The sequence below is a fragment of the Phyllostomus discolor genome, chromosome 6, assembly GCF_004126475.2.
Source record: "Phyllostomus discolor isolate MPI-MPIP mPhyDis1 chromosome 6, mPhyDis1.pri.v3, whole genome shotgun sequence".
NCBI lineage: Eukaryota > Metazoa > Chordata > Mammalia > Chiroptera > Phyllostomidae > Phyllostomus > Phyllostomus discolor.
The window spans coordinates 123,423,854-123,437,148 of NC_040908.2; the positions used below are offsets into that span (position 1 = coordinate 123,423,854).

Here is a 13,295-nt window from a genome sequence, read left to right on the forward strand (position 1 = left end):
ACACCATACAAGTGGTCACAAATTCCAAGCAAGGAGAAAATGACATATGATCTGTCAGTAATTTCCGCTGTAACTATTCTTATTAATATATAAATAATTTAAAGTCATGAAAATCACTGAAGGATGTTTATACAGCCAATTTTCAAATTGAAGGATATGAAACCAAAGAGTTTGTTTTTAGTAAATCATACATTTGTGGAATTTCCAAAAGTTAGAAAGAAACTGGGTGTGAAATTCTTTTCTCTTTCTTTAGTGTCAAGCTAGAAATCATATATTTTACCCAACATCGTATGTAGGGTGTGAAAGCAAGACAGCAGGAGGACTCAAGGATGACTGACTGTAGGTGGCCCAAACTTTACAGGAAAAATGAATTTAGATACATATTTGAATGTGAAATAAAAATAGTTTCTCCAAGAAAACACATGGCCAGACGTAGTTTTTTCAAGCTGTAACATCTGAAGATTCTATTCTAATGTGGTATGTATTTTTCTATGTATGTCAGCCACGTAAATGCTTTGTCCTGTTGAAAGTTCTGCATAATGCCAGCAACTTCAAAAACTGCTTTTCCTCCTCTGAAATTTCCAGCTTTATCTATTTTCTCAACTGAACATCTCCCTCTTTCATTGCAGGGCCCTCACTGCATCATGTCTATTATCAACACATCACAGGTTGAAGTCACCACCTTCTTTTTGGTTGGGATGCCAGGGCTGGAATATGCACACATCTGGATCTCCATCCCCATCTGCAGCGTGTATGTTGTTGCTCTTCTGGGAAACTGTACCATCCTTTTTGTCATCAAGACAGAGCCCTCCTTGCATGAGCCCATGTACTATTTCCTGTCCATGTTGGCCCTGTCTGACTTGGGTTTGTCCTTATCCTCTCTGCCCACCATGTTGAGGATCTTCTTGTTCAATGCTCCTGGAATTTCTGCCAATGCCTGCTTTGCCCAGGAATTCTTCATCCATGGATTCATGCTACTGGAGTCCTCAGTGCTCCTGATCATGTCGTTTGACCATTTTCTAGCCATCCACAACCCCCTGAGATATAGCTCCATTCTTACTACTGTCAGAGTTGCCAAAATAGGAATAGGATTGTCCTTTAGAAGCATCCTCCTGGTTCTTCCCTTCCCCTTCACTTTGAGAAGGTTGCAATATTGCCAGAAAAGCCAATTATCCCATTCTTACTGTCTCCACCAAGATGTTATGAAGTTGGCCTGTTCTGACAACAAAATTGATGTCATCTATGGCTTTTTTGTAGCACTTTGTGGTATGGTAGACTTTATGTTTATCTCTGTCTCTTACTTCCTGATCCTCAAGACTGTGGTGGGAATTGCATCCCAGAAGGAGCAGCTGAGGGCCCTCAATACTTGTGTTTCACACATCTGTGCAGTTCTCATCTTCTATCTGCCCGTCATCAATCTTTCCATTATCCATCGCTTTGCCAGGCATGTGTCTCCTCTCTTCAAAGTTCTCATGGCAAATGTTCTCTTACTTGTGCCTCCATTGATGAACCCAATTGTGTACTGTGTGAAAACTAGGCAGATTAGAGTTAGAATTGTGGCTAAGTTATGTCAGAAGTAGGTACAACACTGATGTATAATAAGACACATAATGACAGATTTTCTTAGGGAAGATTTCAACCTAGTTTCAAAGAACCTAATATTTGACAGAAAAGACTCATTAATATAATTTTTGTCATTATTATCAAATTGATTTCATTCACAAGTAATACGGAGCAAGATGTAGATAGAAATGGTAACAGGCAGTACATACCTTGAGTTCTCTCCATTAAGGGGTACAGGGAAATGTCAGTTGTCACGATAAAAATAGATGTTTCATAATGTTTCTATGTTAAGAACAAAAATGGTAATGTATATCCTCCTTACAGAAGTAGCTTCCTCATCCTTCACATGAATTCCATCTATATGTATTTCACCTTCTCACTATCTTTATTCAGCAACTCTAGTATACAGAGTGATGCAAAAACAGGTTTACAGTTGTGCATATGCAAATCACACTTTATCTTACATTATTATTTATTAGTTATTGTATTACTTTCCATCCTGACTGTAAACCTACTTTTGCCCCACCTTTGTGTCATCAGCACTTCTCTAGTTAAATATTGTAATCACCTACAAGTTTCTACATATCTGCTCTTGCTACTTTCTAATTATGCCAGGCAAGAGTTGTGTCTTCAAAATGAAAATTAGATAACATGATGTCTCTTGTATATAGGACTCTTTATATTTTAAGAATAAAATTAAAGCAATGAACTACATAGTACAAGATTACACATTGACTGGATATTCTCTACATCATCAACAAAAATAATTATTAAATTCCACCCCCTTTGACCTTTGTATATTTGGGGAATTCATAGATCTCTTTGCTTCTTGTGAGTTTTCACATCTGATCCCTTGTCTTATGACTTCTTTCATACTCATTTTTATCCATTGTTTTGTTAAGTTTTTATTATATTTCACTGTGGAATACAACCCTAAATCCTCAGTTCTAATTATGACCCTCTCTTTAAAAATTTAATCTTTATTATGTTTTTTCCATTACCATTTAGTCTCTTTATACTTCCCTCCCCCCATTGATTACTACACTGTTGCCCATGTCCATGAGTCCTTGTTCGTTTTTGCTCAACCACTCCACCCCTATCCTCCCCCTCCCCATGAGCTGTCATCCTGTTCTCCATGTATGAGTCTGTTCCCGTTTGTGTTGTTAGTTCAGTTTGTTCATTAGATTCATCATATGAGTGAAATATGTTATTTATCTTTCTCTAACTTGTTTATTTCACTTAGCATAATGTTCTTCAGGTCCTTCTTTTAAAAATCTCTTCTATAGTTACTTTATCTTTTTTCTTCTGTTTATTGTTATTTGCAATAACAGATATAATTTGTTTATTTCATTTTCCCTTTACTTTCTGAATAAGATGTATAATAAAGAATGGTAAATTTTATCTACTTGATTTATCTCTGTGTACCTAATGTCTAGCATATTAACCCCAGTAAATAATCTCCAATAAATAATTTTTATTGAGTGAAATACAAATAAATAATTATTCTTGAGTGAATGTATAATAAGACCATACTTGGGGAAAAGGAAATTGTTGAAAAGTTCAGAAATACTCTATACAGATGTAATACAATTTTCTTAAGTGTTATTACAAAGGTAGGCATAACACAAATGTTCAAAGATTTTAAAAGAAGAAAATATAGTATGGGATTAAGGAGGAATTTATTGTCTGGGTTTTGATGGGTGACATAAAGTTCAATTTACCTTCCTAATATGATGTCAAAACCTTGCAGATCATAGATCAAAATTTTAATCTTTTCTTATGCCCACTTATTGACATGTCTTTTCCACAAATCAGAGCCATTCTTGTCTCCTATATTCATGTCTTCAGTTAAATCAGGAAGCAAATTCTGTAAGTGTCAAATGCTTAATAATTAATAATTAGCCCATGACTGGAAGGCACCTCAAGATTAATGAAAATTTGTATAGACATAAACATAGCTTTTGAAACTCTAACATATACAATGTGTGCTTCTTGCATTTTCAAGCATATTTTTGTTTTACTTTAATATTAACCTGACTTTATATAAAATATTCCTGTCTCTTTTTTCAGTTAAAGATATTGAGGCTCTGAGAAATTAACTCCATGAACTTCACACAGACAAGAAATTAAGAGCTGGGATTCACATCTTTCTTTTATACCCCATGGTGGTACTATGTTAGCTATATTTCAGCTTTTGCATTCAGGATTGCATCTGTTTCCACAATGTTATCTTATAACAGGAAATTATAAGGGACTAGAAGTTGATCTGTGTCTTGAGTGCATAACCCATGTAAAAGTTTCACAGGGAGCCTGTGAGTACAGACAATGAGTTATGTGCTTCAAAAGCACAATGGTGAGGCTGGTGTAAGATAGACATTCCCATTCCAATAAGAAATAAATTGAAAAGCAAGAAGTCACAGATGCCAAGAAATCTGGAACCCAGTAGGAAAAATTTTGTTAGATTTTAAGGCTTCAGAATGGTTGTCTTTTGCTTGATGTTTTGTTCTCCAGGCCTACCAGTGTGTCATTATTGCATTTTGGGCCCATGTTGCTTCAACCCTAGGTATCGGCAGACTGTTCCACTGAAATCAAGGAAGTGACTCTGCCCTTTGAAACCAAAGAGGAAAGAGCCCTTTGCCCAAAACCTTTGCTCTCTGGGCCCTTGCTAGCCTTGGCAGCACTGCCAATCTCTGAACAAACTTTGGGTTCATTCTTCCCTTTTTTGAAGGATAACATATGTTCACAGCTTAGTAGCTCCACTGGCTAGACCTGTACCCTTCCAGAAGTTTGACACTTCTCCTTCCTTCTGTCCTATTTCCATCCCAATTGGTAGGAACTGACAATATTTTTGCTGGAATATACTTCTCAAAAAGCCTTTTGGCCTCAATGCACCTCACAGTGTTCTAAGCCATCAGCCAGGAAGGTCCTCTACAGATACTCTCTAGATAACTACATCTCAAAGAAACCTTTGCTAAAGTGGATGATAGATGCAGGAGTCACACCGATAATCCTTTAGCAAGAGGTTGTCCAGCCAACCCTTGATGCTATCTATAGAAGACCCTTTTTTTTTTCATTTTTTGCAAATGGATAGGCTGAGAATTTTCCAAATCTTCAAGTTGTATTTTCTTTTGGTTTAACAATTTCTTCTCAATTCATCTTTCTCACAGTTTACTCTCAGTAGCAAGGGGAAAATAGACTGTACCTTCAACACTTAGAAATCTCCTCAGATAAAGTGTAAGTTAATCATTGACAAATTCCACTTTCCACACAACTCTAGAACACAATTCAGCCAAGTTCTTAGGCATTTAATGTCAAGAATCATCTTTTTTCCATTTTCCAATAACATTTTCATTGTTTCCCTGAGACCTCACCAGATAACCTTTAATGCTTATATTCTTCCAACATTCTCTTCATGATCATACATGTATCAAAATTCCCTAAGACAATAGGTAATTCCTCTTCTTCTCTCCTTTTTTCTTTTTGGTCTTCACCTATATTACTTTTATGTCCGTATTTCTGGCAAAAGACACTTCAAGACATTCTAGCTTTTTCTAATAAGGACCTCAACTTTCTTTTACCTTCTACTCATTAACTAGCTCCAAATTCACTCCCAAAATTTTAGGTATTTGTTACAGCAACACCCCACACTCTCATTCCAAAATATGTGTTAGTTTCCTAGGGCTGCCATGTCCATTAGCACAGACTGGGTGGCTTAAACATCAGAAATTTATTTTCTCACAATTCTGAAGGCTAGAACTCTGACATCAAAGTGTTGACACAGGTTGCAGCTTCTGAGGACCCTAAGGAGGATCTTTTCCAGGCTTTTTTTCCTGGCCTTGAAGATGGTCATCTTCTTTCTGCATCTCCTATAAGAGAAAGGTTTTGCACTGGACATTTGTTAAAACTGCAGTGCAGGTTTTATTCAGACTGCTGGAGTCAGGGAGAGAAGCTTCAGTATAGAACTGAGCTCAGCTCCTTTGAAACAATAGGTGAGAAACTAAATGCAAGGGCATTTGGAAGGAAAAGTATTGAAAGACATTAGAGTAAGGAGTGATTTGGCCAATGTGATTGGGTCACCTGTGTTTAAGAGTGCTTATTGAAGTTAGGCTTCTACCCTCTCACAGAGACTAGGAAACAGGGTCCGTATCTTTCATGGTGATTGAACTTTAAAGGGATGGTTCCCAGGTCCTTGAGAAAGGCATTTCTGAGAGTATAGAAGTCACTTCTCAAAGAGACAGACAAAGGATTTGCAATTGCAAAGTTTCTAAAGAAAAGGCAGAACAGGGGCCAATAGTTAGGTCTGGGCTGAGATAATCGGTAAATTCTTTTAGGAAGGCTGACCTTTCTCAAGCACACATTTTATGAGAAATAGGCATCCTTATGCAGAGATACAGCTTTGAGTTGATAGAAGCCATGCTGGTATTTGGTGAAGACAGAGCTTTTGTCACTCTTCATATTGACTTCCCCTTATGTGTCTCTGTGTCCAAATTCCTTTCCTTATCCAGATAACAGTCATGTTGCATTAGGGCCTATTCTAATGATTTCATTTGACCTTACTGACTTCTTAAAGACCCTATCTCCAAATATGGTCACATTCTCAAGAGCTGAAAGTTAAGACTTAAATATATATGAATTTGGGAGAAGGAAACAATTAAGCCCATGACAATATGCTTTCCATCTTCTCCTTTATTAAATAATATTCAATGTGTTTATTTGAAAATCAAAATATTCATTTATTAGACATTGATTGGTTTGATAGACTCCTTGCTGGTATGTGTCCTGACATTCACATCGCCATTTCCTTTTTATCAATTAAAACAAGCCATCATTGCCATGTGTGACTGTGGCTCCTGGTCTTTAGGATAAATGGCAATAGCCCAGCTCTAAAATGTTCAACAATTCATGGAAATGCAGAGGTGGCAGTTCAGTTTGGCCAACCCATGAGAATCAACTCATAGGTAGGTTTGAATCATAGCCCAAACACAGAAAGAAATGAAAAGAAAGGAATACTGACTTGGGATTTCTGTGACACAATTTGCTGAGTGTTAGAGTTATCCCCTTGCATGAGAGTACCCGTTGTTTCTTGGTGTGGTTATGTGCATCCACTGAGCTTCAATGAGGCATGAGAGAAACAAATTGTGACCACTAGCTGTCTTAGTCCTCAATCTGTCCTAACTCTGTATACTTGTGATTAGTTTTAAATCTTGATAAACAAGAAAGTAAAGTCATAACTTTAACCAAAAGAAACTCATTTTCTAATGATGGGTTTTAAGTAATTGTAAAGGATGTTTGCATAAGTGTTATTTATTTGAAAAACACAGCCCTCCTGGATGAAGCTATGCCTTTTCACTCATTCAGTGTTTGTCAGTGGGTATGAAGATGACATCTGCTTCCATGGGATCCTATGAAACTAGAGGCAGCAGGAAAAGCAGTGCTGTAATCAATAGGAACGCACTTTGCACTGGGTTACTACTGATCCTTGACCAACAATTTGAGGATTAATTTGTGTTTGCTAGGTAGGCGTTGTTAAAAGAAAACAAAACAATAGTAACAAAACACTATTGCAAACAGTAGGGATTACAGATGTTTCATAAGTTTTATAATATTGAAGTTGTCAAATTCTGTCTTAGGTTTACCTATCTTAAAGCAAAGAATAAACACCATTATATAAAAATATGTATCCTTTCAACAAACAACTGGTGTCCTTTGATCAGTGCACTCCTTCATTTTGGATCATCTTTTGAAGCAGTAGTGTGAAATCACAAAGCTTTTCATTGTGTGTGTGGAGGCTAAGACGACCCACCTGGCGGAAACAGAGGACTTCAGTGGGGTAGTAACAATGTTCAGAGACTGGAAACATGTATAGCCTGATGGGAGAAAGGAAAGGGCTATTTTGACATTGGAGGGTGCTGACTTTTCTTAAGGAAGGACAAAATGATCAGATTAATGGTAAAGGAAGATAAATCTAGCACCTGGCACAAAGACATTTTGTGACAACTATGCATACATATGGCCTTTTTGATGTTAATGGTGAGCACCTTCAAAGAAGGAATGCCATTTTCTTGTCCTTTCCACTAGAACCCCTATTGTTCTCTTTAACCCTCCTATTTGAAAACCTTACTGCTATTGATATGATTATTATTAAACTGCTTACAGGCAGTCTAGACAGAAACATCTAATGGGACAAGGAATTCAATCAAAGGAAAGCAACTCAGAAGCATAAGAATAGGATCATATGAACACAGAAGTAGCAGCTCAGGAACAGAGCATGATTATATTGCAGTGTATTAACTGTGAATCTTCAAAGGAAAAAATCTATGAGAAAGAGAAAAAGACATAGACAAAAAGTTATGTTCAGGGAAAAGAGAAATGGAGAAAGGAATTATGAGAGCATAAGCATGTATGGGAAAGAGTGCCAACAACAGTAAATCTCTTCACTGATCATATACAAAAGTTATCTACAGGCCTCTTGCAACATATCTGAGGGAAAGAGTACAGGAAAGAGAATGAGGCAGCATAATGGGACTTTGCTAGATGTCCTTCATGGAAGAAGATCAATTGTCTAGTGATAACGCATCATGAATGCAAAACACACATCTTAATCTTATATTCACTTTCATTTATCTTTTAACAATTGGGAAGATTAATGGTCTTTGTTTCACTACTGTGAACAAGTTTCTTTCATATAATTGTTTTGTGTCAGATTAAAACAGCAGCCAGACAATGGTTATGGTAAAATGAACATATCCTAATTTACTCCTCATGTTTTTCTACTTGTACACTGACAGTGACTGTCTGGGGGAAATTATTCTTTCAAGAAATGTAAATGTGAGAGCTTGCCAGTGATTATTCTTATTTATCTCCTTTCTCTTCTGCATTTTTTAGCCTCTGTGTCACAAAGATAGTTTATATTTGTGTAACAAATATTTAATGATAACCAAAAGTACTGTGAGAATCATGAGAGAATGAAAGAAATATAAAATACACCCTGACTTCACAGAGATTAGTGAAGTTGGAGGAACAGATGTTAAGTGAATGAATCATAACTAATGAGACAAACATGCCAAGTTACCGGAAGGCATTGACCAAAGCATTCGCCATCTTGCTGTAGGACACTGTGGAGAGTAGCAGAAAAGTTCTTTCAAAAAGTATGGTACCTAATTTAGTGTTAGAACAAAGATGGACAAGGACAAAAGAATATATCTCATGCAGCATTTGTAGCATTTGGAAAAACAAGAGATTTGAAACAACAATTGCATTCTGGAAATGAAAAGATATTGACTGAAATATAAAGAGGTGGCCTGGCCATGAAAAGAAAGGATGGTGGTTAACCTTCCTCTTTGGCCAGGATGAAATTAAGATTAGTATTATAAGTGATTAGTACAATATTTTCTTCAGTTTCTGGTCATGACATAGAAAAAAAACATTATTTTCTCAAGGAATTTAATAATTTGTTTAGTAGAAAGCAAACTTTTTCTTAATCTAATATAATACGATTATGCCTTTTCCACATCAGAAGTATTCTACAGTTGTAAACTTCTATCACGTTTAATTCTCAAATTGTTGCCCAGTTTGAATAAGGAGAGAAAGCAGTGTGTTCATTACCCAGAATAGTAAACATAGTTAAACAAATATAAAATATTGATGTGGTTCTGCTCTAAACTTCTCATCGTTTTCTCTAAGTGATTGATAAATGCCTAGATTTAAACACCTAAAAATTCCCAACTATACCCTGCTATCACTCAAATGTTCATCTGTAACAAGATCCCAGAATAAGCAGAGATCATGAGGGAAGAAAGCAAGTTTACTGTGTTGCCTCTTGTCAACTTGTAACTTTTCATACGTAGGTTCCTCATTTCTGTGATGAAAACGAAGCAGGTACCCTGGTATTTCAGGTAATTTTTAGGTAAAAGAAAGTCTTAAGGTCAATTTAATTGTTAAAAAGGCAATGGAAAAATTAGAATGCCTAATTAACCACTTCAATCTCTAGTTAAAAGTAATAGAAACAAAAACAGAAGTTATTTACTAAGAATGCCAATGATGACAGAATGACATCAGTGAGAAATGCTATTAAAATACAACTCAAAGTAATTATTAAAGGATACATAAGAAATCAACCATATAGTGGCCTGTAGGTATTTTATTGGAAGTTCTTAGAAAATACATACATCATGCTATTACAGTAAGTATTAGTAACCAATGTACTGAGTAGGTAGTGCAAATTGTCATGAAAGAGTAAGTCATCTACAGAATGCTATGTTTAAGAAGACAGGCAGGTACCTAGATGTATATTGTTTTAATTGATAGCATCTCTACAGTGCTTGGAAAGCCCTCTTTTCAATCTTGGCAAGACAATTGAATTACTTGAGCAGCATTTCAATGTCTGGGTAATAAGGTACAATCACAAGCCAATTAAATTAGAATATAAAATTATTTTAACCAATTCCCTACTAATATTGAAGTAGTTTCAAATTTTGACTGTTACAAATACAGTTTCTATAGATATTCTTAGAGATGTGTTTACTTGTGTCAGTTCCAGTTATGCTATTGTACAGTATTTCATTGTCTTACAGAACATAAGCCAGGGGAGTATGCTATAGTATTACTGAAAGCACCTTCTACTAGGTTTGCATTGTCTGCCGCCAGAGGAACGGCGTCTCTCAATGCCAGAGATGTTTGAAAAGGAAAGGAAATGTTTATTTAAAGCTATATAGACTTAAAGTAGTGACCTAATGTCTTCATTAAGATATCAAAGTCCTTTATGATGCCTACAGATGCACGCAGTCCTTCCTTCTCCCTCTGCCCTAATTTGGGGTACCATATTGTTACAGAACAACAAGGTGGGACCTAAGGGGGTCGAGGTAATATAGTATTACTGAATGGAACCCCCAGGTTCATTATGTCCTCTGCCAAAGGAAAGATGTCTCTCAATGTCAGAGGTTCGTGAAAAGGAAAGGAAATGTTTATTTAATGCTGTACAGACTTAAAGTAGTGACATAATGTCTTCATCAAAATCCCAAAGTCCCTTAAAATACCACAAACACACACAGTCCTTCCTTCCCCCTTTGCCCAGTCTAGGGTACCATATCTTAGGAAAAGAAACAGAAATCCATGGCTCAGGCAGCCCCCTGTTCTTCCCAGTTAGTACTCCATCTCGACTGGGAGACCTCCTTTGATTCCCAGCACCATCAGCTGTGTCTCTGGGATCTCTGCTAAAACCGGGTGGTGGTTCCCCCTTCTAAAGCTGTGGGGGCCCACACTCTGGTAAAGCCGCATGGTTCTCCCTCTGCTGCCCCAGCTGTGTGGTTCTGTCAGCACAATGGCCATGGGAGTCCCCACTTTGCCCAAACCATGTGGTTCTCCCTCCAATGGCTGCCAGGTCTGGGTTTAAATCCCCACACCCATCTTCCTCTGCAGCCCATTTCCAACTCCTCCCACAACTGGCCACACTTGCCAGCACTCCTACATCATTCCAGCTATACTGGGTTGTCTTAGTGGGTCTGGGCAGGTGTGGCCCCATGGCGTGGAGCCAATCATCTCCAAGCTCTCACACAGGAGCTGTAACCAGGGGGAGGTGCTTCCCAGTTATGTCTTGGGTGGAAGTCACTTCCATCCCCCTGGGTCAAGGCATGGCCACAGCTACTTAACATATCTATGCAACCAGTTAAAGGTTATAGATATGTTAAATGACTATGCCAGAGGTTAGCTGCAAAGCTATTGCTATGCAAAACAGCTCTCAATGGCTCTGCTCCCTGTGTCCCTTCCCCTAAGTTACACATGTGAGGGGGGGGGGGGAACGGGGTAAGGACATCCTATATATCTTTCTAATATTTCCTGGACACCCTGAGTTCTGGATCCCATTCCAAATTCCTGCTTGGAGGCCCTGTCTTGGCTGTACCCTTTTACAATTGTGATGTTAATTTTCATTTTCTCAAATGTAAGTTGGACAGTGCCAGTTTGGATACCTTGCCCATTTTTTATTATTTTGCCTACTAGTTTGTAGTACTTCTCTTTATTTCCTCTGGCAGATATGTAAAGTGAGAATATGTCCTCCTAGGGGATAGATTCTCTTTTCCCTCTCTTAAAAGTGTGTTTCAATAAGTAGAAGATCTTTCTTTTAATTCATTATAAGTGATTAATTGTCATTACCTAAAGGTTAACCTTTTGTATGGCCTAGGTTATCCAAGGTCATGAACATGTTATCATAATTTTCTTCTACATATTTTTTCTTGTACACGTAATACTTAGATCTTTGATCCATGTAAATCAATTTATGATAAAGTTCAATAGTAATTAATTTGTTTTTATATACAAATTGCTCCACTAATTGAATATGTAGGTCTATGATCCAAATGAAATTGATTTATGATAAAGCTCAATATTATTTAAGTTATTTTTTATATATAAATTGCTCATTTTATCTATTCTATACTGGTTTGCATCCTCAGGGAATTTCCTGGGAATATTGAGAGCAATATTCCCAATGACAAGGAGCAACAGAAGAAAGAGGCAGACCACTTCAGAATGGTGGGTGGCAGGGAACATGTGTGAGGTTTGTCTTGCAGCCACAAGACCAGTATATCTCCACACCTGCTTGCAAGAATCTTAAGTTTATATAGAGGCCTTAACTAGGTCCAGTGATGCGTACTGTCCTGATGGTCTCAATAATACATTTCTCACTCGAGGATACCTCCTTGAAAATGACTTCCACTGTAGGAATGGTGGGCAGACCGTACATTCTAAGGACAGAGGAGGGATGAGGAGGGTCTGATTGCATGGGTCCAGCTTGTGGTTCACTGGAGGTCATAACCTCACAATTACCTCCTCCAACATTGTGTCAATACCACACTGCTGGATAAAAGTTGCTTTCGAGTTAGTCCTAAGTCCTAGTGGTGCAGTCTAATGTCTTCCTTGTCTTGCTTATTGAAGGCCTTTTGCATTTTCAAATAAAGTATACAATCAACTTGTCAATTTCCACAACAAAACCTTCTAGAATATGAGTAAAATTGTGCTGTAAATATGCTCCTTTGGGAAGAATTGTTATCTTACCAGCATAGAATTCTCTAATCAATGTACATGATCTATCAGTCTTTTGAAATTTCTGCAATATTTTGAAATTTTCAGTTTAAATATTTTAAAAGTATTTTATGCTTATTTTTACATTTTTGATGTTCCTAATTAGACAGCTTGATTGTTTGTTGTAAATGGTGTTCTAAATTTATGCAAATTATTTTTCAAGAGTATGAGGATTCGGTTTCTTTTTTATATTTTACTTACCTTACTTTTTAAAAAATTCACTTATTCTTTATATTAGTATTTATAAATTTCCACATAAACAACCATATCATTTGTAAGTAAACATCTTTCCACTATCCTTTCAAATTTTTATACTTTTCTCTTCCCTATATTACACTGTCTTGGACATCTAATACAATTTTGAATAGAAATACTCATGGGTACATTCTGACATTTACTTGGTAGTGAGTGAAAATGTCCATAACTTTTCATTTTTCAATGCTAGTTATAGCATATTATATATATGTGTGATATATATATATATATATATATATATAATCTGCCAATTCAAGGTAGTACCCCCCATTTCTATTTTACTGAAAGATTTTATGATGAGAATATATTTTATCTGTTGAAGTGATCATATAGTTTTTCCCCTATGCCAGAATATGTTTAGTTATTAAGAATCTGGTACATCTGAATTCCTATCTTTCCTC

The 13,295-nt window shown here is 36.7% G+C and overlaps 1 protein-coding gene across 1 annotated transcript; it reads left to right on the top strand.

Moving 5' to 3' along the window:
- Nucleotides 1-637: 637 nt before the first annotated feature.
- On the top strand, nt 638-2,711 carry LOC114500518 (olfactory receptor 51A4-like). The gene has a single exon (XM_028517226.2). The coding sequence runs from the start codon at nt 645-647 to the stop codon at nt 1,578-1,580; it is 936 nt and encodes a 311-aa protein (XP_028373027.1). The 5' UTR covers nt 638-644; the 3' UTR covers nt 1,581-2,711.
- The last annotated feature ends 10,584 nt before the right edge of the window (nt 2,712-13,295 follow it).